General features: G+C 51.9%; 2 protein-coding genes across 3 annotated transcripts in view; one reads left to right on the top strand and one right to left on the bottom strand.

Moving 5' to 3' along the window:
• Window positions 1-16636, bottom strand: part of PTPRE (protein tyrosine phosphatase receptor type E) — a 160885-nt gene extending 144249 nt beyond the window's left edge. The window contains exon 1 of one of the 2 annotated variants that reach the window (XM_053910048.1): window positions 16522-16636. The gene's annotated coding sequence lies outside the window, so the exon portion shown is untranslated. Of the gene's footprint in view, window positions 1-15753; window positions 15956-16521 lie in introns of those variants that run through there. The other variant, XM_053910047.1, reaches the window with a different exon arrangement.
• LOC128779062 (translation initiation factor IF-2-like) lies at window positions 13451-19237 on the top strand. The gene is made up of 3 exons (XM_053910129.1): window positions 13451-13576; window positions 15106-16661; window positions 17964-19237. Exons 1-3 carry the CDS (start codon window positions 13451-13453, stop codon window positions 17992-17994), a joined length of 1713 nt encoding a protein of 570 aa, XP_053766104.1. The 3' UTR covers window positions 17995-19237.
• The last annotated feature ends 8082 nt before the right edge of the window (window positions 19238-27319 follow it).

Here is a 27319-nt window from a genome sequence, read left to right as displayed (position 1 = left end):
ATCAGGACTGTTCTGGACGCGCAGAACCTGTCGCCAGACTGGAGCGGAGAGTCTATCTACTCTCTGTCTGGCTCACCAAGCCCACCCCGTCCAGGCTCCTGCCCAGCTGTCACCTCGGGGGCCCCGCTCTGTGATCCAGGAAACGTGAGAGCAGCTCTAAGAAATGGAACAAAATATTCCCGCTGTAATGGGAAAGCCTCTCACGGGAGGAAAGAAATGAATGTTAATGGTGAATCTTCCAAATGTGACCTACCAGGTATAACAACTAAAAACGCCTGCTTCCTCCCTCATGCAAATGCTCCAGTTAAGCTGGCTCCTTAAACAGCCTTATAGGTAAGAGAAAATAAACAGAAGCTACTTAAAAAGTTTAATAGCCCATACTTCCTTCCAGACAAGAATCTATTACAGCAGAGGAAAAACAAAAAACAAAAACCAAACAAACAAAAAAACTCAGCTTCTTGTTTTCACACAGCATGAGACATTACAAGGAGTTATCTACAAACGTGAAACGTTTCCTCACTCTGAGCAGAAGAGAAAACCTGGACGCCCGATACTCTGCCTTGAGAAAACCCAACATAGGGGTCTGGATCTTTAAACATAAAATGGCTAAGAAGTGATCATTTGTTCTGTAAAAGGATTAGCTGCTTTACAAAAGGATTATCTGCGTTTTTCTAAAAGGTACTAAGCTTAGCCAGTGTATATAAACCGCAATTCGAATCAAGGTAACTTTTCAGGACTATGTTAATGCTGTGATACTGGGTATATTTGAGATGAAAAATAACCCTGGAGCTCAGCACAAACCAGGTGGCTGAACGTCTGCTGCTTGGGGGCTGCCCTCTGCATCTATATCCTCTTCCTACGTCCTGGCATCCCTCTTACAGGTCCCAGGGCAGGGTCCCACCTGCCGGCCCCGCCCTCCGTGCACCTGTAGGCAAACTTCAACAGGGAGGTGATGTAGGCTCCGACAATCAATCCTACCCAAGCCTTCGGCTCTTCGGGGTGAGTCACAGACCCAGGGACGTTTCGGAAGTGTCCGCAGAAGCCACAGCTGTGACAGGCCGGTGCCAGCAATGCCCAGGAGCTTCAGCGCCACGGACCACAGGCCACATCCTTACCAAAAGCTTCCCGCGGCTGGACTTTAATTGTGGTTGAGAGCCTCCCGGGCTCCTGCCCCCTTTCTGAACCTTGTTCTCCAGACTTCCGGTTGATTCTGAGAACTATCCAGTAACTTCTGTCCAGTTCCTTTTCTTGGTAAGTTAACCAGAGTCAGATTCGGTGGCATCCAGCTAAAAGCCACAACCCACACACCCAAGATAATGAAAAATGAGGGTTCCTCACCAGCACGGACCCTCAGGAAAGAGCCGCTCCTTCTTCCCCACATGAAAAGGGCCAACCTGTGTGACCCACAGGACACTGTGGGGAAGACAAGATGACTTCTGAGGTCAGGTCCCAAAAGAGGTTGTGGCTTCTGCCTCGCTTCCTCTGGGATCGCTCTCTCTGGGGGAAGGCGGTTGCCGGGACAGGAAGATGCTCCCGCGGTGCTGTGGGTGGATCCCCGTGGAGGGGAACGGAGGCCTCCTGCCCCACCACCAGTGTCACTTTGCCGGTCATGGAAATGGGTCTTCTTCGAGTGCCGGCCAAGCCTGCAGGGGTGCTGGCTTCGGGCAGGTGAGATGAGGGAGAGCCGCCAATTCTGTCCCGGCGCTCGGAAAACCGCATCAGCATAGTTGACAGGAGCAGCCTCTTCTGTGCCTGGGAACGTGCATTTCCAGGAATCCCAGGGACTCCTCCACATGCAGACACATGGTGCCGATGGGTGAGGTGTTCTCGATCTGTTTATGCATCACAACAGCGACTCTGTCGCAAGCTCACCTACAGTTGTACCAACGCTCAGTAACTTCTAGATTGAAAAATTATGTATTACCAAGGTGGTGCCTGGGCGGCTCAGTCAGTTAAGCATCTGACTTCGGCTCGGGTCATGATCTCACAGTTCGTGGATTCGAGCCCCGCGTTGGGCTCTGTGCTGACAGCTCAGAGCTTGGAGCCTGCTTTGGATTCTGTGTCTCCCTCTCTCTCTGTCCCTCCCCTTATTGTGCTCTCTCTCTCTCTCTCTCTCTCTCACACACACATACACACACACACTCAAATAAATAAACATCAAAAAAATTATGTATTACCAAGAACCTTTAGGAAAGCCCCAAGTTATGTGGGGCATGTCAATTCTCCCATGTTCCGTAACCCAGTGGGACCCTCTTGAACATCTGCCCAGGTTGTCCTGGGTAATCTTGAAGGTTTTATTGCTTGGGTCGTTAAATGTTCCCCAAGTACAGCGAGGGAAGTTGGGCAGAGGACAAACATACTGACGGCAGGGCGACGGCGAAACCCCGCTGACAAAGCACAACCCACCTGCTCCTGGGTCTCAACAACATGTCGCCCACCTTCCCTTGGCCTTTCTGGTGACAAATGTCATGCCTGTGCCCCTGTAACTCATCCCCATTAAGAGCACAAACTCTTTCTCAATAAAAGTGCTTCAGAGTTTGTCCTCACACCTTCCGGTAATTTGTTCAGACACCCAGTTTCCCAGAGACATCTTCGGCCTCGCACGGGGCTTAATGTGATTTTTCATGCATCTCGACACAGTATTTAACCTCCCCCCGCCCCCCCACCAAATGCACCTTGCACGTGATGTGGATATCTTCCAGCTGAAGCCTGCAGAGAAGTCATCCCCCTTCCAGCCGGACAAGATCTGCTCGCTCTCGGATCCACTCTGCTCATTTAAGGGGCTCAGCCCTCACCCAGCAGAAATCAGGCAGCGGGAAATGAGTGCCAGGCCGTTAACCCCCAACCTCAGACTCAACCAACTCTTGCCAGAGATGCCCGGAGTGAAATGTTTGGATACTGCATGAAAGAAAGATCGTGATGCCAACAGACGTTGTGGGGTACCTTGAGAGGACTTGGCTCGAAGCAGAAAGTCTCTATGGAGCCCTTCAAACACACTCGAAATGATTTTCGGTCAGAAGCAAAGGGGCAAATCGTCCCATCGTCTGGTTCCTCCCAGGTTTGCACTTCTCCCCCCGGGTCCCGGACAGACCCCTGAGGCAGGGCCAGGGCCCAGGAGGCTGTCCCCCCGGACTGCTCATGTGATGAGGCCATCGGGCCATCCCCTTGAGACTTGGCAACCGCAGGGGGAAAATACTGGACATTTCTTGGACCAGCTTTGCTATTACTCATGTGAAAAGAATGGCATGCCAGCCGCTCTGACGGGCGAAGCACCAGCTCTCAGGGCCTCTGGCCTGGGCAGGGGCACGTGGTGGGGCGGCCACGGCTGCCGGCAGAGCCGCGGTCAGTGCCACTGGGGCCGGGGGCCGGGGTCACAGCACTCGCGCCACTAACTCGAGCGTCCCCAGCGGACGGGAAGGAGGGAGAGCTCAGTGGGGTCTGGGGCTCTGGAAGAAGAGGCCTTGGTGGTATCTGTGGGTGGGAAAACAAGAGGAGGGTGGGTGGGAAGATGGGAGCCAGGGAGAGAGCTGGGGGGAGGGCAGGCCCCGACCGCAGCCGCTCTGTGTGATGCTGCTGCCCAGCCCCCTCGGCCTGAGTCCAGTCTCCTCTCTACGCCGTAGTCAGGAGCAGACTCACAGGGACCACACGGACTCCGAGACAGATTTCGTCCTGTGCTGCTCGCAGCTCAGTCATCAAGGCCTAAGTAGCAGCAGGGCCTCTAACGAACACACGCCCGGCAGGATCCACACAGAAGGGAAGTGGGACCCATACAGTTCCCAGCAGGAAAGGCCTTCCCGGTCCCCCGTGGGGACCTCAGGGCCGCGGGGCCACCCACGATGACTGTCCCCGGCCCGCACACCACACACGGTCTCCAGAGCAAGGCTGAGCTGGGCACTGCTGGCTTTTCAGGGGAATCTCAGGGGCAGATGGACAGAAAGACAGGGACACCCAGGCCCCAGGTAAAGGACACAGGGCAGGACCCGTGGATTTTGCTGAAGCCTCAGCATCTGGTAGGTCTCCCATTAGTATCTGTTGAATGAATGAATGAACGAACGAACGAATGAAAGGGCTGTGTAAATGACCACGCCCGCAGCTCCCAAGGTCCCACCATCAGCCGACAGAAATCTGACAATAGCTCTCTTATTTGGTTTAGGTCTCGTCTGTCCCAAGCTGTCCTCCTTTTAAAAGCCACCCTTTGGGGCGCCTATGCGGCTCAGTCGGCTGGGTGTCCGACTTCGGCTCAGGTCATGATCTCGCAGTTCACGAGTTTGAGCCCCGCATCGCGCTCTGTGCTGATAGCACGGAGCCTGGAGCCTGCTTTGGATTCTGGGTCTCCCTCTCTCTCTGCCTTCCCCTGCCTGCTCTCTCTCTCTCTCTCTCTCAAAAATAAATAAACATTAATTTTTGTTTTTTTAAAGCAACCCTTTGAGGGGCACCGGGGTGGCTCAGTCCGTTGAGCAACCGACCGACTCTTGATTTCGGCTCAGGTCATGATCTCACGGTTCGTGACTTCCAGCCCCGCCCAGGACTCCGTGCTGACACCGTGGAGCCTGCTGGGATTCTCTCTCTCCCTCTGTCTCTGCCCCTTCCCCTGCTCATGCTCGCTCTCTTGCTTTCTCAAAACAAATAAACTTAAAAAAAGCAACCCTTTGAACTGGCCGAAGTCGCTAACACCAGGTGGCGGACTAGTCTGGCAGCTGCCCGCCTGGACAGAAGGGACAAGCCTCTCTTGGTCGAGGCACTCGGGTGGCGGTTCTGTGCGTCTGCGGGCTTGGTGGCTCTCGGGGAGGGGGGGGCGGGGAGGGGGGGCTAAAATGATACTAGGTCACAGAAAAGGGGTCAGGGATGCTCCTCCTGTCTGCCCGGTCCAGCCACCAACCCGGACAGAAGGGAGGGGCCCCGCCCGTGTGCAGTGCGGGGGTTCGCGCAACCTTCCCCGGAGGCTGCACCCCAGCCTCAGCCCCAGCCAGTTCTGAGACTTCTCCGCCCGCCAAGACGCCAGGCCACTAAAGGAAGCATAATCTCCCCAAGACTTGTACAAATCAGTGCTATAGAGAAAAGACAACAACGGAATCCATCACAAAGCAGAATAACCTGAATCGATGCCTTTGATCTCCGCACGGCCCTGACCGTCCATTCAGGGGATGCATTTCAACATGACAAATAAAAAATCATGCGCTAAACAAAAGCACGCTACGCACGGCACATACACCTGCAACGGCCTTCTAAAATACACCTGGAAGCCAGTTTCCAGGCAGGAGCCACACCCAAGGAGAACAGGCCAGCGTGACCCAGGCCAAGGGGACAAGAGATAGGTGCAGAGCAGTGAGGTCTCGCCTTCCGGTCCCGCTCAGGGTCGGGATGCACCTCCAGCCAAACAGACAGGTGAGGTGCTCTCGCCTCCCAGAAGCAGGCAAGGGGCCTCCACGTCCTGAGACCCTGCCACACGGACGGTGCAGACACGGCGGGACGAAGGGGTCAGCCCACCAAGGCGGCCAGGACAGGAAAAGAGGCTCATCTGGGTCAGGACAACGGTTCCCGGGGCAGAGGCTGTGACCCTGGGCCGGTCCCACACTCCACATTACAGCTGGCCACCCGCTCAGACTCCACGAGGGCGGTCAAATTGTTCGCCAAACCTCAGAGAAACCATCTAAAGTGAAAAGGTACGAGTGGCTTTGGTTTTTGGTAAACTGGAAGACTTGTGCAGAAAGCATATTTTTGGTCACCTAAAAACGTACGAGGATGGTTATTAAGAAATACCTAGAGGGGCGCCTGGGTGGCTCAGTTGGTTGAGCTCAGGTCACAATCTCGCGGTTCGTGAGTTCGAGCCACACGTCAGGCTCTGTGCTGATAGCTTGGAGCCCGGAGCCTGCTTCAGATTCTGTGTCTCCCTCTCTCTCTCTGCCCCTCCCCACCTTGCACTCTGTCTCTGTCTCTCTCAAAAACAAACATTAAAATAGGGGCACCTGGGTGACTCAGTCGGTTGAGCGTCTGACTTCTGCTCAGGTCATGATCTCGCAGTTCGTGGGTTCAAGCCCCGCGTCGGGCTCTGTGCTGACAGCTCGGAGCCTGGAGCTGCTTCTGATGCTGTGTCTCCCTCTCTCTCTGCCCCTCCCCCCATTGAACTCCGTCACTCTAAAACTAAATAAAACATTAAAAAAGAAAGAAAAAACTGAAAGTGATTAAATGCCTCTTCTTTTTTTATTCGATGATAATAAACTCAAGAGGTTGCTTTCCAGTGTGCAATGAATTCAGTTTCCTGAGCACAAACGTACAGCTGAATTGCCAAGTCCTGTGTCAGTCCCGGGAACTGCTCTGCACAGAAAGGTTGCCAGGGTCGGCTTGACTGTACGACGAAGGGAGAAAACGGATATTTAATGCAATGGGGGCTAGGCCATCATCTAGGACCACCGTGACGTTCGAGGATGTTCTACCCACCAGAGAACCCTCAGGAAAACTTCCTTCCCCCAGAATGGAAGACAGAACTGGGATTCCACTTGGTCCAGGTCACTGGAGTTTGGAGGAAGGCTCGTGCTCGTCGAGAAATCGGCAAAGGGGCTCGACCCGGGGTCAGAAACTCCTCCAGTCGCTCCTGCTGTAACTGCGTGACTTTCCCCCCACTCTGCCAGGATGCTTGGCAGACTGGGGCCACGCGGTCGTAAGTCAGCCGTCCCCCGGATACGGTGTGCATCGGGGACCACGGCTCCTTCTGCCCGTCCCCCAGAGGAGCAAAGTCCCGTCCCTTTGATAACACATTGTTTCGTACGGATTTTCTCCATTGGAAACGGAAATTTAAACGTGGCGCTCCAAGTTCCGAGGTCCGTCAGGCAAGAGTTGTGGGTGCCTGAGAGGGAGCGGGGGCGACTCCCAGTTTGGACGTGTCAGAGGCCAATGATAACCAGCCACACTGAGCTTCATAAGCCCATTCTTACCCCACATCCTGGGAGAGCTGGCTCTCCCAGTGACACAGCCATGATTTAATGACCGATTCCATGTTACTGTATTGGGAATACTGCCCGATACCCACGAATGTTCTCTGTAACCGAAGTTTTCATAAGAAGACAATAGAACAGATAGCACGGTGAAGCGACGGACGTTGTCACGGCCACTCTGAAGGTGAAACTCCCACCGGACAGACCTTTTCTAGTAGAGTCAGCCACCTGGATTCAAGAAGTCCATTTGGCTCTGCTAAGGCACCTGAAACTCAGCCCGCAATCTGAGGCCATCATCATCTCTTAGATCCATGTCTGGCCCGGATGTATGTCGTCTCCTCAGTCGAAAACTGTGGGGCTTTGGTCAGGCAGGATTTTCTGGAAACCGTAAACACCAAACCAAACCCAAAACACCTGTGTGCCCACATGCAGTTTTCCACGAACGAATCCATCCATATTCTTCCTCGGAATCTCAAAGGCGGCCATGATCCGAATCTCAAAGGCGGGCCATGATCTCAAACGGGTTCAGAACTGTTGGTCCATCAAGTGGACCCACACTCCTCAATGGCTTTCAAAAGCTTGGAGAAAATCTCAGATGCTCCAGCCCTCTTGTCTCTTCCCGTCCATCCCTGGGCTCCAGCTCCACCCACACACCCTCCCCAGACAGAACAGGCTACTTCTCACTGCTGGGCAAGCACACGGAAGGCCGTCCATCTGGAATGTTCTAGACGTGTTGGCTGCCAGGAATACCTCCTTGGAAACCAAGCCTGTTCTATCGGTGAAGCCCTCTAGGACTCCCTCTGCAGCCAGCGTTACATTTAACACACCCTGGGAGTGATGCATTCTGCCTCTCACAGACGCGGAGCACCCACAGGGCAGGTGCCATGACTTTCTTTTGCTAACTCCAGTACAAAAACAGAGCACGTACGCTGTGGGTACCCAATAAATGTTTAACATTCCTGTCTCTTCTCAATGACCTTACAGACTTGTAAACACTACACGCGTTTGATGAAAACCAAGAAATATCCTTTGAAAGAATATCGTTGGCTAGCTCAGAGCGGGCCTAGCTTGGCACGGTGTGGTACCAAATTATTAAATTTCTGGCTTTTGCATTCTTATATTACATTGGGCCAAAATCAGGGCTTTTGCTCAAAGGAATCTAAACGGGGTGGACGGATAGCATCTCCAAGAGATGACTGAACTTCAGCTGATGCTTGCCACATTAGCAAAAAGTAATTTATTGAATTCCTGATGCACTTAATAAAGTACTGCCACAAGCTTGGGGAGGACAGAATGCTGAGTCAGCCTGGCTTCAAAATTAAGGACGGGGCTGGGCTACTGTTTCAAAGTCTCTTTACATCCGGTACTTAACCATTCGGCTGTTTATGAAACCAAGGCTCCTCCGGGAGCCAGAAAAACCATATACTGAAAAGAACGAACAAACAAACAAAAAAGCGTTAATGATAAGAAATTGATTTGACTGGTAACCATGCAGGTTTTGAGATGATTTGAAATGACAGCAGCAAAGGCCAGTTTCATTAACGGGTGTCATAGTTCAGCCGAGATTGCATAGGGGCTTATTCGCACCTAGTTCAGAAGCTGGAATATTTCTACCTCTTTGGAAGATCATTTACATGTTTTCTAGTCATTAAAGCAAGTAGCACCCGAAGGCAGCATTTTGTTAGCCCAAATAGAGTTCCCGGAGATCCGTGCACATAATACAGAGACACAAGTTTTCTGGCTTTTTGTTCGTTCACTCTGGTTTTCTCCTGTAACCGTGGGGGACGACAGGTCCTGCGTCAGGGACTCCCAGGGCCTGGCTCTGAATATTAGCTCCATATGCTGACGGCCACTAGCCATGCCACCCCTTTGCCCTCTGAAACTGTCCCAGGCCACACGTCTTGGCCACACGTGTCCAGGATCCCCGGCTCCCACCCGGGGTTTAAAGGGAAAGCGGAGGCAGCCTCAGATGACATAATCCTGGAAGAAAAAACACGTTAGTGTCTGAGAGTCTGTGTGTGTGTCCTCTCTATGTCTCTGACTCTGTTTCTCCCTCTCCTCTCTTACTTTCTCTTCTGTATGTACCACAGTGGAGAAGTATGCTGAGGACAGGAAAGGTCTGGAAAGAAACACGAACATTTGTAGGAACAGATGCTTGGCTTAGCTTAATTCACTAGCACTCATTTCTGGAATCTAGAAAATCAGCAGAGCATTCTGAAGGGAAGATCTATTTGTCTCCATGGCGGGACACGGGGTCTCCGAAGGCCCATCCCCTCTCACCTCAAAAAGAGCCCTGCCTTTCACTGCAAGTGGGTTTTGTAACACGTTTGCTCTTCTCCTCCTCTGTCTCCTTAAACCCTTCACCCCAGGCCCCCCACAGGAAGCGAGTCAGCCCTAGAACTCAAACGTGAGAGCCCACACTGAAGACACAGCCCTTCTCACCGAGGGATTTCCACCTGTGCTGGATTTCAAACAACAAGATAAAAGCTTTATCCCATGACGAGAACCCAGACAAGCAGGCTGCTAGGGGAGGTGGGCATAGGCCTCGGGGCCGTGACATCAGATCGGACAAGTGGGTGTCCACCTTTGAAGCCGGCCTTTTGAACTAGAGAAGAAAGGAAGACCAGAGCGCCCGCGGTTTAATGAGGAACCTGCCGGGGCAGGACCTTCCACTCGCCCGGGCTCTGCTCCAGCGGGGGCACCCCCACCCCCCCCCACCCCCAGGGCACTCAAGTGTGTTGGCAAAGGAGTACGGGCCAGGTCTGCTGAGAGCCAACGGAAAAGACTCACGAAAGTCCTACTACACAGACACAGCCTGAAAACTGCAAAGTCCTCTTGGAATAGGAAACAAAATAAAAAGGCTGCGTTCAAGGATCACGTTGAATAATACATTGTAATCAAGTAGTTATGTGATGGGACATTCTGAAATCTTGGTTGAGGAGAAGAATGGAACTCATTTGCCACCCCCCCCCCCCCCGGTACAAAAATCGGTGACTAACATTCAGCTGGAAACGTCCAAATAGATTTACAGGCACTGATAACTGGAAATTATGTCCGCGTTTATAGAATGGGAATTAAGTGACTTGCCCTGAGGACAAAGCGAATGTGGCAGGAGAGAAATCCGAGCCCAGATTATGCCAATCCTTGGACTGAAGGCCAGCCACCCCCTTGACTCCCGGGCACAGGAAAAGGCCACTGACCGGTTTGGCAGGCACTACACTGGGCTCCCTACACGTGACCTCAGTCCAGCCACACGCCAGCCCCGTCTGGGAAGTGTCACTGTCCTCATTAGAGAGACCAGAAAACACTGGGAAAGGGTCAGTCACTTGTCCAAAGCTTCCGTGCCATGAGTCTCAGTCTGACCCCGCCTCTCTGCTCCAAAGTCTGTGCTCCGAGCTTGGTGCGGAAAAAGTAAGATCCTCGCTGGGAGTGCCCTCTACAAGCAGCCTCTTCCGCTGCCCCTGCCTGGCTCCCACTCGGGACTATCATTTGCTTCCTCCAATGTCTACACTTCACTTACAAGAGCTGGATGTCCTGTGAGCCCCAGGCGTCGCACAGGCGTCCCCCCATCCCCAGAGAGGACCGTGCAGCCACACGCGTATCTCGGGAACACGGCTGCACCCTGCACACTCGTTCCACCATAAGCCCACCTACTGGGTCAAATTCAGTGTTGCCGGCACCCCAGCCTGGGGCCCGCACAAGTTTTCCTATCCATTCTCATTCTTCACCCAAGAAACACTGACATCAAAACACCTGCCCAAAATACTTGAGATTTTTAGCGCATAATCAAGGGTCTTTTTTTTCCCCCCTTCCTCACCTCCTGATGGAGTTTTTATTTGCTTCTGGGTGTAACAAGACTTTTTCACCCTTTTTGGTTTTCTCATATAAGATGCACGAATGGGCTATATTAATTGGAAAGTTCTTGATTTGTATTGGGAAGATATTTTTAAGATAGACAGCCTTGAAAAGTACTTATTTGGTTCCTATTTCGATAGGAATCGATATAAAAGTTGTTTTTCTGAAACACGGCGTTAAAATTTTTCTATTTCGTAAGCGTGATCAGCCCTTTTGAAGTATTTATGTAGTTGAAAGAAAGGCATTATACCCACATTTCTGGCTCGGAGCCGGGTGCTGTTCAAGTTCAAAGAGGCTGTGAACCACATCAAAACTCCCTGAGTACAACACCTGGATGGGGCAGACTTTGACTAATGACATTTGGGGAACAGCAGCGAGACCAAGAGGAGAAATGAAAGCTGGCTTAGTAAGCCCTGAACTAGGGATCTCCGTGCCCGCGTCCGGCAGAAGCCCCCCACGCTGTGCACCTGTGTTTGCTGGAGAAGTTAGTAAAATTCAGTGAGACCCCATCACCTCGGATGTGGCTGGTCCAAAACCCCAAGCAGCCGGAGTATTATCCAGCACCCTGCTCCGGGGGCAAAACTCCAGACGACAAAGTGACGAGAGGGCTAACCCTCCAAGATACATCTGTGGCGTGTCTGGGGTCCGTATTCGAAACAAAAGCGTGCCCACTGTGCCCACGGGCCACATCTTACTTTATGGAGACCCGGTACCCAGAGCGGAGACAGGCGTGGCTGAAGGGAGGAGCCGAGAACCGGAGGCAGCCGGGGCCCTGGATCCGATCCGATCGTGCACATTGGGCGGTGCTGCCTCCACCGGCTGGGGACAGGGTGAGACTGGTCAGGGCACTGGCGCTAGGAGGGGCTCAGAGACGGCCTGGTGCCACACTTCCCTCTGCGGAGGTAAGAAATGCTAAGTCCTGAGCGTGTCAGGGGCAGTCCACAGCTCCGCGGTTTATATGTTCTAGTCCACAAGCCGTTCCAGTTCTAGATCCAGGATCTAGACCCTGGGTGCACACACCTGGTTCTAGCCCACAGTGCGTCCTGGTGCGGGTTTGGCTCACTTGCGTGTTGTCCCGCCCACAGACTGGCTTAATTCAGTCCACGAGCACAGGTCAACGTGCAAGAACCACCTCTCTGCCTCACAGACCACTCTTAACGCCGCAGCGTCAATGGAGCGCGTTGAAGAACGGGCTTGTTCTTGGAGCACAGGGAAGCGGCGACGTCACGAGATTAAAATACTTCATCACACAACGTTTACATCATCCGCCGGATGATCACCAAAAAATAAAGTTACCTAGCATGTCACACCTTACCCATCTGACCCAGCGCTCCGGATGGCGAGCGAGATGTATCTGTCAATACGAGTTGTGACTCGGTTAATTCACTCCTTCAGACGTCACTGGTTCTTTTACCACACGCAGGGCACAACTTCAGGTGTTGTAGCCCGGCCCAGTTTACTGGGTGCCAGTCATCTGCCTTGTACTTTCCATGTATCATCTGCCACTCTCAAAACAGCCCCGTGAAGGGGCGCCTGGGTGGCTCAGTCGGTTAAACGTCCGACTTCGGCTCAGGTCATGATCTCACGGTCCGTGAGTTCGAGCCCCGCGTCGGGCTCTGTGCTGACAGCTCAGAGCCCGGAGCCCGTTTCAGATTCTGTGTCTCCCTCTCTCTCTGACCCTCCCCTGTTCATGCTCTGTCTCTCTCTGTCTCAAAAATAAATAAACGTTAAAAAAAAAAAATTAAAAAAAAAAAAAAAAAGCCCCGTGAAGTAGAGATCATCGCTCCCATTCTACAGAGGAGAACACAAGGTGTCAATTTTGAAGAGCTCAGCCAAGGTCACAGCTGAGCCAGGATTTATGTAAATCCATACCTGAATTCAAAGCCCAAACACTCAGAGACACATCCTCTACCCTAGAAGCACTGACCACCTAGTAGACGAGATAAACTATTTGGACAAGCCCATTGGAAATCAAAATAGGGTCTGATAAGTGCTCCAGAACAGGTAGAGTTAACCTTCTGTGGAACTGAAAGAAAGAGAGATTTTTCTTAGGTAGAGGGGTCAGGAAGGCTGTGGGGAGCCCTGAGGCATTTGAAGTGGGTTGTGAGGTATGAGTAGGAGTCCCTCAAGATGGAGACAGAGGAGAAGGAGATTCAGAGCAGGGGTGGAGCAAGGGTCTACCTCCGAGGCTCTGGAAAGCATGGCAGTGCCCTCAGGGAGTAGCGAGCCATGGGTTCACTAGGACGCACCCGCCAAAGAAGAACTGGAAATGCTCGTGAAGCTCACAGTTTTCTCCTTAGTGATAATCAAATATTAAGAAGGCCAGTCTTGATCCCAACGGATACATCCGTTCCTGTTTCGACAGCAGGCGCTCTGGGGGTGGACCTCCAGTGCAGGGACGAGGAGAGCTGCCTCGGTGTCCCCTCACTGCTCCCAAGCCTGCCTCCTCGGGGGTCATCTGGAGTCTCTGTGGTCCAGCCCCGTCCACAGCAGGTGCGTTCGGCATCACCAGAAGAACTGGCGATGTGACCAGTCCAATCTACCCCAGCAGGATGTGTGGCCGCCTACCAGCCCCGCTGTCGCCCACTGAGAAGACACGAATTCACCTGCTTCAGAAGATGGGCTCCTAAAACGTTTCACTTCCTCATGGGTTCATGTGGCCGATGACAGTTATGACCAGCCCACTGTCCGGTGCTTGGCTGGATGCTGAGGGTACGACATCGTCCGCAGGGAAACTACAATCCAGCCTGTCTTTCCATGGCGGTGGGCAGGCTGGTGCCATCAGACGGGTAAGGAAAACAGGGGGACAGTGTTGGGCTGGTGGGGGCGGAGGATCAGAGGTCTGACTTGGGGAACCTCGAGATGGGGCACTGATATTCCAGGAGAAATGTCACCGGGGCAGCCGGGAAGGAGAACTGCCAAGGGGCGGTCTGGACTAGAAACTCCCCTCTGACCTGCAAGGAGGGAGTCTGATAAAAGGGGGCAGCCTGGGCTGCGATGACCGCAGTGGACACAGAGCCAAGCGGACCCACGGAGGCGCAGTGTGAAGGAGGCCTAGGTTTTGACCAACTGAAATTTGTATTTCGGCTTCATTACTAACCACCCGGCAAATGCCGTCGATTCCTCAGGCATCCGCCCCTCCGACGCGCCTTCCCCCGCGGCTGTGGCGGCCCCTCTCGGGATGGATGGTTTGCACACGCTTTCAAGAAGTGGCCTCTGTGCACAGCATGGGGACCAGGCCACGCTGCTTCCGGCTCACTCTGGGCCTCCCAGGGGCCCCAGGGACTGTAATTCCGTCATCCACTTCCCACACTGACTCAGCTCCGGGGGGAGGGGGAGTGGGGGGGGGGCGATGCCATAGATCTTGATATGTTTTCAATCTAAAACCTTCCCTTCTGTAGGGACAAAACCAGCTCCTGGCTCATGTCAACACAAGGGGAGTCTAGGGTTGTTGTTGTTGTTTTCCTTGCGGGGGGGGGGGGGGTACCGACGCACGGGTATCACTCACCCCAGCGATCGAAGACCTCTCTCCCTGGGGTCACAGTCAGAGGCACAGCCAAGTCTGAGAAGGGCCGGGTGGCCTACAGGCTCCTGACTGAGAACACAGACCCATCTCTTGGGCCCGGTCCACATCACCAGCTGGCCTTTTCCTCCCTGAAGGCCTAGAGCTTGTGCTCAGGGAGCACACACCCCGACGCTATTTGCACACAAAGCTCTGCCCCATCTCAGGAGCCAGCCGTAGCCACCCACGCCACCAGCACCCCTCCCCCACCTCCCCCGCATCGAGGCCCTCCTTGGGCTTATTGCACCGGTTTGGGAGAGACGCCCTCCCCTCCCTGCCCCCTCCACTCACACTCTGGATGGGCGTGGGTCTTTATTTCACAGAGACAGCATTTCACCCATCATGGAGACACAAAGACCTCCAGGCACTCTGGGTCAAGGGGCACCCGGGGTCAAGAGCGGACTGAACAGGGAGGCCGTGATTTCTAAACCAAGCGACCGGCAGCATTCAACTCAACAGCCTTCCACTCTAAAACACAAGCACAGGGCCACGTTCTTCTTTCCTTGAGTTTCCTGCGTTGAAACTCGGCTAGAGTGGTCCTGATTCAAGACAAATTAATATAATTGGGCAAGCATAACGTTAACCTTTCTGGAAAGGCTGGCCACGCCAGGAAGGAATTTAGGCCAGGTCCAGCACGGTCTGGCAGGGCTTGGCTCTGCGTCTCTCCCCGTGGGTCTGCCAGCCGTCCCCAGTCGGGGCCCCCCCGAGCCCGCAGGCGTGGCACCGCGCTGACCTCTGGTCCAGGCGCTCTGACAGGTCACCGCACCGCCACTGCGGATCCTGGCAGTCCTGCCTGGGCCCGCCCGGCCTGCCCGCCGCCGGGGGTGTCCCCGCGGCACCTCTGGGAGCCCTCCGGCCCTCCACGCTCCCCTCCCTGCCAAGGCGAGGGCGCGGGACCCTCGGGGCGGCATCCGCACGGCGGCCCGCGCCCCTCCCAGAGTTGGCGCAACTCCGAGTCACTTTCTCACAAGGCTCCCGTCTCCACGCCTGCATCGTGTGGCCCTCCACACACCCCGTGGGACCCCCTCTCGGTCTCGGCCGCTTTCACCTACGTCCCTGTCGCCGACCCACGGCACTGTCGCCACCCGCAGACACGCGCTCGGGGTGCGGGTTTCCCGAGAGGGAGCGCGGGAGCCGCCGAGGTGGTGGCCAAGTTGGGCGGGGGGGAGGGGAGGGGTCCGAGGCGCCGAGGCCGGGGTCGCGCCGTCCCCAGCCGCCGGCACCCGGCGCGCCGCGGGGCCGCTGGGGACCCGGCTCCGAGACCCGGCGCCCGGGCGCGGCCCCTCCCTCCCGCCGCGGCGGCCCAGGCGGCGTCCCCGGCCTGTTCCGGCCGCCCCGGTCGCGCGGTCCCCGGAGGGGCGCACGGCCCCCGCCCGCACCCCGCGCGCGCGCGCGCGCGCTCACCTCGGGGGGGCCGGTCCGGTCGCGCCGATCGCGCCGCCGCGGCGGCTCCGCATCTCCCGGGCGCCCGCCCGCCGCCCTCCGGGGCGCCCCTCGGTCCCCGCCGGCGCCAAGGAGGGTCGTGGGGACGCGCGGAGGCCGCGGGGTCCGGGCGCCGCCGGCGCAGCCTCCAGCCGCCCGCAGCCGAGCAGGAAATTTGCCGGGTCCCGCCGCCTCCTCCGCTCGCGCTCGGGCTCGGGCTCCGGCTCCGGCTCCGGCTCCGGCTCGGGCTCGGGCTCCGCGGCGGGGGCGGGGGCCGGCGCAGCGAGGAGCGGGGGCGACGCCTGCCGTCCGGCGCGGGGAGCGCACCCCGGGCGCCAGCCCCACCTGGAGGCGCCCCGCCGCGCTCGCTGGCCGTCCGTCTTCCCAGGCTGGCGCCCCTTCCGGGGAGAGACCCTGGCCGGGGTGGGGAGGGGGGGCGCCACTGCCCGGAGCCGCGCGCCCACCGACGGGGACAGGTGTGACGGGCGCTCTTCCGCGCGGGAAAGGCCCTTCCTACCCCGCCTTGGCCCTGGGCACCGGGAAGTGACCTGGCTGGGGACACGCTTTGGGTCACGCAGGGGGTACAGGGGAGCGCGCGGCTGGTACCGCTTCTGGTTCCGAGAAGTACAGAGAGAGCCCGGAAAATCTCCCGAGCCGGTGTCCTCCTCGCTGAAGAGGGGATGGGGTCACCACTTGGTTGGTGAGGGGCTTGGTGGTCCAGGAGGCAGAGCCCGGCAAAGGGAAACCCACCTACACGGAGGAAGAGCCGCTGCCAGGAAGGGTCGGGACCTGCTGCTCTCGGGGACTGCTCTCCAGGCGACCCGCTGTGCGCTAGGTAGGGAGGTGTCAGAGTCACGGGCGTTCCAATCCGGAGGGCAGAAGGGATACAGGTAACATCATTGGGGTTCCGAAGCTTGGCCCAAGACCTGGCCTTCCTGAGGGAGATTGCATCCCTGCCGTGGGGACCTCACTGCTCCGGGTTTGTGAATGCGGGAACCAACTGGAGAAGGTGGCAGTGAGGTCACAGAACCCGACCTTGCATCACAGCCCCCAGGCGATGCCTGGGGCAGTAGGGGCTGTTGCCCACAGAGCTGTCGACCCCAAAGACTGAGGAGGGATGGGGCACCTGCTGGCTGAGACCGTCCACAGTTGACCTGCCCAGAGTAAAGCTTCCCTTGCACAGGAGGTAAAGAGGGTGCAACAGTGGAGATCTTGAACTCTGCTTCCCCTTCCTGTCCCGCCCCCATTGTGCCTGGGGGATCGGGTCCCACTCCAGGGCTCCCTCCACCATCCGTATGCAAAAGACTCAAATAAAGGAGAGCTTCTCCACAAAGCTCTGCCCCTTCTCCCACCATCTCAGGCCAGTCTTGCTCTGACTCAGCCTCTCCACGAGCATCCCCATCTCTACCTCTCCCCCCACCTCGGATTCACCTCTGCCTGACATCTCGGCTGCTCTGGGCCCTCACCCCTGTGCCCCTTCCCTGTTGGAGCCCAGCTCTTCCCCACCCGCGTTGTTCCCCTCTGCCCCCGGAAAATCGCCTGGCACTCCCGTCCTCTGCTACTCTCTCTGAGATGTAGCCATTGGTCTGGTGTCCGTCATTCTGGTCAGCCACTAGCCCCCCACCCCGCCCCGATCGCGTCGGGGCTTTGAGCCCCAAGACGGTCCGTGCCATGCGGGACTCCAGCACCTCTCTATCTCCGTCTCAGGCTCCTCACACAGCCCCGATAGCCAGGAGGAGTCAATGAAAGTATGTGGGCTGGCAGCTCAGAGGAGGAGGGGCCCAGCAGGCAGCACCAGGCAGACTTGTGTTCGGAGCCCAGCTGGACAGGCGGCTCCCCTCCCCCTGCCCCGCCCCCTCCAGGGTCCCTGCGGGGGGGGGGGGGGGGGGGGAGCAGCCCAGGTGGGTGGGCCCAGGTAGGCCAGTGACATCACCCAGGTCTCAGTGTGCCTGCTGCGGTGGCCTACAGAGCCAGGCTGGTGTACATGAAGGCCACCGTTTCAAAGCCCCGGGGAGCACGGTTTTGCTTGTTAACTCTGCGGGGCCGTGGAGACAGAGACCGTGATGCAAGAAGAGAGGAACAAGTCGCCTTTGTCAGACATCTGCTGTTGGAAAGTCAACAGCCCTGGTAACATGATGAGGGGCAGATGGCTCCTGTCTCCTGGTAACATCCTCTCTGTTGGATTCTTCCAGGAATGAAGCAGCATCCCTTCACTTCTTCTAGAGTCTGAAGACATCCGTCATCGTCACGCTGAAGCATGTTGTCAGAGGCATTGAAGCCGGTGTTGTGCTGGTTCCCGTACGGAAGCCCCTTGATCCTTCTTACCCTTCCCCGTTCGGCTTCTCTTCCCGCTCAAGCTTCTCACACCTGAGACCGCTCCCCTCTTCTCACCCTAGGCTTCAAGGATCTACCCTCCCTCTTGCCATCCTGCCCACTTAGCCATCTTCCTCTTTTAGACCCAGGCCCCAGCGCTTGTTAAATCTGCCCCCATCAGCACTTCCTGTTCAATCCCACCTAGGGAGCCCTGCTCCCCCCCAAACCCTGCAGCTCCCTTCCTGTAACGCGCAGGAGGCTGGAGGCAGTTTTCCTGAGACCGTTACTCTTAACCCTCGCTGTGTGTCTTGTCTTCTGTTTATTTGAGGGCTGAGACTTTGGGCTCGAGTTCAGGGTAACACAGATTATGCTCATTGACCTTAAAGGCCCCGGTAGATGTCAGCTAAAATTAAAACACTCGGGCCAGAAATGCTCTCTAGGAGGATAAACAAAACCAAAAAAAAAAAAAAAAAAAAAAAAGGCAGAATTGGTATGGAGGAAGCACATCACAGTTTGCTTTTAAACACTGTACAGAGACATTAGCATAAAATGACAGGACTTTGGGAGATAAAATCGGAACGTCTTGGTGACTGATTGGCCACAGGGCAGGACAAGCAAGGAACACTGACTTTAGGACCAATGCCCACAAGGAGGAAAACACAGGATGGCTATTCTGATCTCTAGAACGTGCCAGAACGAATAACTCCAAGGGGTACAGAACTTTCTATGTTTACATTACCCAATTATCCTTCCCGCTCTTTCTCCAAGTTATGCCCAAGTATTAACAGTTATTAACCAGTGAAATTGAGAGAATGGGATTTTTGCAAGATTTCTCCAGTCTCCCAGGAAAACAAGTAGTTGTCTCCTCCTTCAGGGGGGTCTCGGAGCATTTTAGCTCTTTTTTTTTTCTTGCATTACTTTTCATTGATGAATAACATAGGTGAATTATACAAATCTTAAGTGTACAGTTTTATGAACAAAGACAAATACGTAAAAAAGTGTCCCAATCACATTTCCATCACCCTGGAAAGTCCCCACATGTCCCTTCCCAGAAAATTCCCGAATCCCACCAAAGCAGCCCCTGCTCTGGTACTTTTAACCATGGTCGTTTTTTGTGTTTTCTTTTTTTTAATTTTAGAAAGAGCTAGAGAAAGCGAGCACCCAAGAGTGGGAAGAGGGCATAGGGAGAGAGAGAAAGAGAGAGAATCTCTCTGGTGGTAGGCTTGATCCTACCACCCTTGGATCATGACCTGAGCCAAAATCAAGAGTCAGACACTCAACGGACTGAGCCCCCCCAGGCGCCCCACCGCCCAGGGGCCCCACCATAGGTCGTTTTAACTGATCTCGATCTTCACATAAATGGAATCATACAATGAACTTTTTCACTTATGGTTTCTTTCACAGAGCGACATTTGCGGGGGGGAGCATTCATGCTTTACTACCTATATCAGTACTTTAGGAAATGTATCTTCTTCCTCCAGCTGCTTCTAAGATCATCTCATTGTTTTTTGAGAAATGTGATTAAAATCCTATCCCCCCTCCTTCCACAAACTCAGAAGTGTATCATCAGTCACTCCCCACAATCCCAGGGCAGCTCTTTCTGCCCATGGGTCCTGTCCCCATGCTGTAACAGAATCACCTTTTTGCACCAAAAAAAAAAAAAAAAAAAAAAAAAAGAATAAATAAAATAAAATAAAACGACACGTCTTAGTGTAGTTTTCTTTGTGTCTATCATACTTAGGATGAGCTGGGCTTCTTGGTTTATAGGTTTATAGTTTGCATGAAATTTGGACATTTTCAGCCATTTTTTTTTTAATATTTTCTACTTTCTCCCATTTCTGGGACTCCAACTATATGTACGTGATATCTCCCAATACTATCCCATGGGTCACCGAAGGTTTCCAAATCTTTAAGTCCTTCTTTGTCTCTGTGATTCAGTCTGAGTAGGTTCCTATCTTTCCAATTAAGCAGTGCTTAATCCTCTGTTCAGTCCCTTCAGTGTTTCCTTTCAGATATTGTATTTTTAGGTCACAGAATTTTTATTTGGTTCGTTTTATGTGGTTCGTTTTTATTTGGTTCGTTTTTATTTCTCTGCCAGGGGTCCCCGCGTTTTCTCATCTTTTCCTTTAAGTTCTCGGATGTACGTCTAATGGCACCTCTGAGCTCTTTGCTAATTTTAACATCCGTGCCATCTTTGCATCTATTGATGCTTTTTGTCCTGATTATTTTCCTGTTCCTTTGCACGTCTAATTTTTTACATATTTATTTATTTTTGAGAGGGGGGAAGGGGCGGAGAGAGAGGGAGAGAGAGGATTCGAAGCGGGCTCTGCGCTGACCGCAGAGAGCCTGATGTGGGGCTCAAATTCACGAACCAGGACATCGTGACCTGAGCCGAAGTCGGACGCTTAGCCGACGGGGCCGCCCAGGCGCCCTTGCACGTCTAATTTTTTAACTGTCTGCATTCTTGGGAGTCTAGATTCGTTTCCACGTTATCAGCTTAAGCTGCTAGAAGCCCTTTCTCCAGAGCTCCGGTAGCCCCAGTCATAAGCATGGTTTTTCTGAGCCCGGAACTGAACGCCTAACGCATCTGACGAGGTCTTTCCACCCTAGCTGGTCGGAGCTCCTGGGATCCCCTCCACTCTCACAGCCCCCCGTAGAGGCTTTAGGAAGCAAGGTTTTCATCCTGATGATGCACAGCTCACACGAGAGGGAAGAGTTCAGGGCTCTCGTGCAGAAAGCCGTCGCTTCTTTTCTGCACAACTTTTCTGCTTCGGTACCCTCCTCACATGCTCCAGTCCTCCTGGCCACACACTGGGAGCTGTGTCCTCCGCTCAGAAAGAACGCTGCTCTCTGAGTGACTTTGCTTCTCCAGGCTGCCGTTCAGAGGTCGTCCCTGCCAGCACGCAGGGTTAATGGGACCGTCTCCCACGCCCCGTCCTCGCCAGGTTCATGGTCGTCCATTGACCCAAAAACACCCTTTACCACACACTTTTTTTTTTTCCTGTTTCATGCCTGTGGATGGCAGGAGGCTAAATTTGGTGTCTATTACTCTGTCATGGTTGTAACTGGATTTGCCACCTTTACTTTAACTGCTTACTGCGTTGGTCTCGAGCTGTCTCCATGGATCCCTTCCCCAGAGGCCGAGTCCCCATGAGTGTTGCATCGTCAGCACTCAGCGAGCACCTTAAATGGCACCGAGTGAAAGATTTTTGAAGGAAACGTTAAATGCACAGCGCACACATAGGTAGCAATTCGAGTTCTATGCTATATGCTGTTCAGAATCGCGGTTAGAATGTGGAGTCAAGTTATGTGATTCTGTACTTAAATGGCAGCTGACATCATACCTAAAAAAATAAGGAATGCGCACACACAGCTCAAAATACAAAACGTTTTTAAAAATGAAACTGGAAAACCTAAGTCTCGCCGACTTCCTTATTCCCCTGACAGCCGGTTCGTCTCTCCTGAGACAAAGTCAGTAGCCAGTTTCTTCCCTATCCTTCCAGAGGAACCTTGGACATTTACAAAAAGATACACATAGGGATTTTCTGCCGCCTGAATTGTTGTGCTCTGTGGATACGCTTCATACAAATATTCATTGTAGCCACTTGAAGCCTGTGGGTAGATACACCCACATTTATTCAACTGCGCTTCTGTCCTAAGCCACTTAGGTTGTTCCCAACTCTTTTCTTTTCTATTCTTTTCTTTTCTTTTCTTTTTTTTATGGTTTATTTTTTTATTTGGTTGGAGAAGAGGGAGAGGGGCAGAGAGAAGGGGAGAGAGAAAATCTCAAGCAGGCTCTGCACTGTTAGCCCAGAGCCGGACGCGGGGCTGGAACCTATGAACTATGACATCATGGACTGATCCAAACCAAGTCACGAGTCGGACGCTTAACCAGCTGAGCCCCCGGGTGCCCCCCACCTGTTTTCTAAGACAAATATGCCGCGAGGAGCATCCCTGTCCATATGTCATTTCACACAGAGGAGAGTACATGTAAATAGGGAATGCAGGTGGTTTCTTTTACAATACATTGTGTATGCGGGGTTCTTTTGGAAACAAGTTCACATATGTACGTACCAGGACAGGTTTTTGTTCCATTCACAGTAACAAATCCATTAATTACTTTCCTTCTTTTTTTTCTTAATGTCTATTTATTTATTTTGAGAGAGAGAGAGAGAGAGAGAGAGAGAGCGAGCATGAGAAGGGGAGGACAGGGAGAGAGGACCGAGAGAGTCCCAAGCAAACTCCACACTCAGTACAGAGCCCAACGCGGGGCTCAATCTCATGGGCCAGGAGATCCTGACCTGAGCTGAACTCAAGAGTCAGACCAGACACTCCAATCACTTTACTTCTTGCGTGATTAAGAAAATTTGATTTAAGCCCTTGATAAACTGATGTCCAAAAATTATGGTTGGTACCACTGGGAAGCCAAATAATAAAACAATCCGGCACAGAACTTCTGTGATCTGCTTCAAGTGATCTCGTAATGCATGGAATATCTTTTTACACCTCACTTAAAAATCAAGTGTCTCAGAAATGTTTACGCTTTAGCAAAAGTGTGTTTTTCCTTCAACTTCTTTTAGCAGAAGGGACTGATTTAATTTCCTTGTTTGTCAGCATGAAATGTGTGCGTGTAATCCACCGAACGTTATCACGTATGGAATAGTTTCTTATCCACCCGGCTTTTGCCTCGTATGTATTTTCACTTTGCTCTAGGGATGGAGGGAAAAGTTGGTGATAGGACATAACGCAGCACTGAGATACTCGGGAAACACTCTTGGCACATAGCATTTAGGTAGCTATTTCTGATAGTTATTAAGGCAGGATAAAAAATATTAAATGTTTGACTCCTTGAGGCATTGTAATGTCAAGAAAGGCTTTTATGTATTAAAAACTCGCCTCTCTCGTGGAAAATTAGGATCACATCAAAGCAGTCTTTCTCCTGAAATGTCCCGAAGTACATATAAACTACACGCATTTCATAAGAAAAGCATGGATGTACATGAATTAATTCAAAGAGTAAAATGAACGCTATTATACACTGTAGAGGTCTGTGTGACATAAGGTGCCTTTGTGATGTTTTTTTCAAGAAACCACACACATAGTGACCTGCATGATAAATGGAAAAAGGAGTCAGCAACTTCAAATTGCAGTGAAAAAGAAAAACAAGTTAAGAGCTTGTCCCGCTGCATTATGGCAACACAGGGAGCAGGGTCTTCTTCACATCGTTCAGACCGGCATTTCCCAGAGTAAGATCCCATTAGCAGCGATATATGTCGAGGAGGTGAGAGACGACTGTGGATGGCAGATAGTGCAAGAATGGCCATTTTAAACATTTCATATGCAAATTGCATGTTTATTTTCACATACTAGGAAAATATTATTGGTACATCATTTGACATTTTGTTACAACTAAGCTAAAGTAAATGGTGTCATGGCCCATTAATTTAGACACAATTACTTTAGACCAAAAATACTCAGAGGGATTCGAGATGGTAATGTTAAGAGTCATAACAGTGCAGCCGAAATGACCCACTCAAAGCCACCTGCTGGCTGCTCTTGTGACCCTCGCCCCGGAGTTTGCTCTCGCCCTGGCCCCCACCTGTAGGGGACTCATGCCCCAGACCGTGTTCTGTGTGCAGTGGCCTCTGTGCCCTGGGCCCTGACATCTCCCTCCCCCGACCCCTCGCCCAGTGTTGGTCTGCCCTAGCCCATCCTAGATGTAGCCCCTTTCCTGGAGGGGTTCCGGGCTTCCTTGTTCCCCGGACAGGAACAGACAGGTGACACCGTGTCCCTCTCACACCCTGGGAGACTCCCAGACATCATTGTGGAAGGTTCTGGACTTGCAGCAAGGTCGCAACTTCCGCCTCCCCAAACTCAAAATGAGTCCAAAGCAATTCCAGTACCTCCTCCCCCAAACACTAGGCCTGTGGGTCACAGCCTGACCACATTCGAGCTACTAAAAAATGCCAACAAATTTGTCGGCAGAGGCACGAGGGGGCTGTCGTCGCTGTGTTTTCAGGTTTGTTTGTGTTTTTTTTTGTTCTCTTTTGTTTTGTTCTGCTTTGCTTTGTTTTGTCTTGCAGTAACTTGAAGCTGACATGATGAACGTTCTGGAAAAGGAGGAGAGTCTCTGGACTCAGGAGCAGAGCCTCAAGAAACACAACCGGCAGATGGAAACAGAGCAAGATGAGGAGACCGCGTTTGAGGCCCTGGGTCAGGTGATGCGTGAGGCTGCCATTGGTCCAGATTCACACGAGCTTAAGCTGGTCAGAGCTCTCCCTGTCCATTCTTTCCCTCCTGGGTGCATTTGGAGCAAAAAAAGATCGAAAGTCGTCCCAGACAAACACCGAAGCTTGGAGAAGATACAACCAAGTAGCCCAGAGGAGGTGAGCAGGGTATCAGGGAGAAACACTCGAAATCCGTTAGAACAAACCAACGGTTGGACAGGACGCCCACTTTCAGCATAAGCAGCGGGGGGAAAATGCCAAGGGAACTTTGCAAACATTCAGCAAAAGGAAAGAAAAACAGCGAACCCTCTTCAGGCTGGGAGAACACTCGGTCCCATGAACAGAAGCAGTTTCCCCTGGAAGAACTTATAGTAAGAAGAATTTGATAAAACAAAGGAGTAATAGAGAAATAGTAAAACACCAGAGACGAGATGAAAAGGAAATTTCAGAGCAGAGAAAACAAATTAGAACTCCAAACCACACAATGTCAGATTTACATATTTCCTATTTTTATACAAATTAGAAAAAGGCTTGGCTGAAAGACAAGTTCTCATTATGGAGGGAAGTAACAGTGTATTCAGAGAAAAAAGATCAGAGGCGAAAGCAATCAGAGAGAAATGGTGGGTCAGAGATAACCCAACTCAAGAATGACTGGTGTGCCTGAGGGAAGATTTCAGCAAAGGGAGCTCACAATTCACAGATATGATACAGAAAAATTTCCCCGCGATGAACTGAATGGGAAGACTGGAAAGACAACCCATGAAGAAAAAGAAAGAGAAAAAGAATTATACAGAACAATCTATGCAGAAATGTATCCAGGTTACCAGGTGACTAGATTTCACCAATGAAGACTTTTGTTGCTATGCTGTTGGGACAAGTAAGTCCCAATCAGAAGCAAAAAACAAACCTCGGACTTTTCCACAACAGCCTTCAGGGTCAAAAGACGACAGCCCCGTATGTACAAAAGTCTGAAAGGAAGACCATGTGGCCGCCATGTTGCCATTCAAGAACAAAGCCTCCTTTGACCATGATGGAGAGTAAGAGCGACCAGATTGGCCCTCCAGGCTTAAAGAATCAATAGAACAGAAAATGGTATACGAAGAAATGGTCTCTGCACACCAGACATCTGGCAGTATAGGACTGTGATTCCGGAGAGAAAAACAAATGAAAGGAGACTGACCACAGCCCCAGGTAAATTCCAAGGAAGAAGAGGAAGCCATAAAGAGCCCAAAGAGAGGGAGATCAGAAACTGGGAAGCCAAAAGCAACTGGAATTTGTGGTATACTCCTGGTGGACAGAGGAAACTGCACACGGATCCCTCGAATCTGTGGTTAAGTACTGATCCACACTTGTGAGAGGAAGCTGCCTGGGGCCAGCAAGAGACCCGCAGAAAAGCAGCGTGACCGACAGTTCCCAGAGCTTATACAGGGCTGGGAAGAAAGGCCTTGTAACAGAGAATCCAGAAAGAAACCCACACAAATGTGGTCATCTGATTTTCAACAGGAATGGCAAGGCAATTCGTCAGGAAATAGGCTTTTCATGAAATCGGTTGAACAGTTGCATATCCACATGAGTAAGGATGAGCTGCAGACCTTACCCCATACTCTATACGGAAAGTAATACAAGATATGCGATAACCATAAACATAGAAACTAAAATTATAAAACTTCTAGAAGGAAACATAGGAGAAAAAGAATCTTTACAATCTCAGGTTAGACAAAGATTTCTTACATATCTCACTTGAATCACAATTCATAAAATAAAAAGATTGGTACATATGACTTCACCAAAATTTTTAAAAAAATTCTCTTTGAAAAATACTGTTAAGAAATTGAAAAGACAAGCCAGAGACTGGAAGAAAATAGTAGCAAAGCATGTATCTCATGAAGGATTTACATGCAGGAAACACAATAGAAAGAACTCACAGAATTCAACAGGAAGAAGACAAACCATGGTAAGAAAATGCGCAAAAGATTGAAATGGACATTTCACCAGAGAAAGTATACAGAAGGTGAGTGAGCACATAAAAAGATGCTCCATAATAGTGATGTTAGCAAAATGCAACTCAAAACCATCGTGAGACACCACTAAGCACTCATTATAATGCCAGATTTTAAGGGACTGATAATAGCAAGTGTTGGAGAGGATATGGAGCCACTGGAACCCCACACTCAGAGCTCGTGGGAATGCACGTTAGCACAGCCCCTCCGGAAAACATCCCGTCAGCTCTTCTAAAGTTAAATATATTTACCATACGTCCCAGCAGTTTCTCTCCTATGAATCTATGCAAGAGAAAGGAAAGAAAATATCTGCACAAAGACTTGTACTCAAATGCTCCTAGTAGCTTTGTTCATAGTAGTCAATAACTTGAATCTACCCAAGAGTCCAATGGCTGAATGGATTAACAAATTTGGGGTCATTCAGATGAATCTCAAAGCAAACCATATACAAAAGATTACATACTATATATATCATTTCTATGAAATTCTAGGAAAGGTAAAACTATAGTGATCACAGAGAGGTAGATCACAGAATTGTTATGTAACAATTACCTGTATTACCGATAACAACGTCCAGAATTTAAAAACGTAATAGCCAGTCTTTCCCAGCACTATAGGAAAGAGAGCTTTCCCATATGTTGTTGTCCAAATGTCCAAAACAGAACATTGTTAAAAGAATGATGGTAGGGGCGTCTGACTCTTGATATTGGTTTACGTCATGGTCTCACGGTCGTGAGATCGAGTCCAGTGTCGGCGTCCGTGCTGAGTGTGGAGTCTGCTTGGGATTCTGTCTCCCTCTCTCTCTTCACCTCCCCTGCTTTCATGCCCTCTCTCTCTCTCTCTTTCAAAACAGATAAATAAACTTAAAAAATAAATGATGGTAAGTCCATAAAATGGAATAGCGTCAAGTGACATGAAATGCTACAAAGGTTTATATAAATGGCTTATAAATTGACACAGAAAATATCAATAAAATGCAAAGAGTAAACATTGCAAGACTACATTCTT

This window comes from Panthera pardus, unplaced genomic scaffold (genome assembly GCF_024362965.1).
Source record: "Panthera pardus isolate Hobbes unplaced genomic scaffold, ASM2436296v1 HiC_scaffold_22, whole genome shotgun sequence".
Classification (NCBI taxonomy): domain Eukaryota; kingdom Metazoa; phylum Chordata; class Mammalia; order Carnivora; family Felidae; genus Panthera; species Panthera pardus.
Note: the sequence above shows the minus strand (reverse complement) of the source record. Positions and strands in the feature narration are given on the sequence as shown.

What these genes read in the sequence shown, in the direction of transcription:
- LOC128779062 (XM_053910129.1), top strand. Translation starts at nt 13,451, where the DNA reads ATGACAGTTATGACCAGCCCACTGTCCGGTGCTTGGCTGGATGCTGAG. An exon ending in AGGCTGGTGCCATCAGACGG is followed by an intron (nt 13,577 to 15,105) that starts GTAAGGAAAACA and finishes GCGCTCTGACAG; the next exon opens with GTCACCGCACCGCCACTGCG. An exon ending in GGAGGGCAGAAGGGATACAG is followed by an intron (nt 16,662 to 17,963) that starts GTAACATCATTG and finishes GGATTCTTCCAG; the next exon opens with GAATGAAGCAGCATCCCTTC.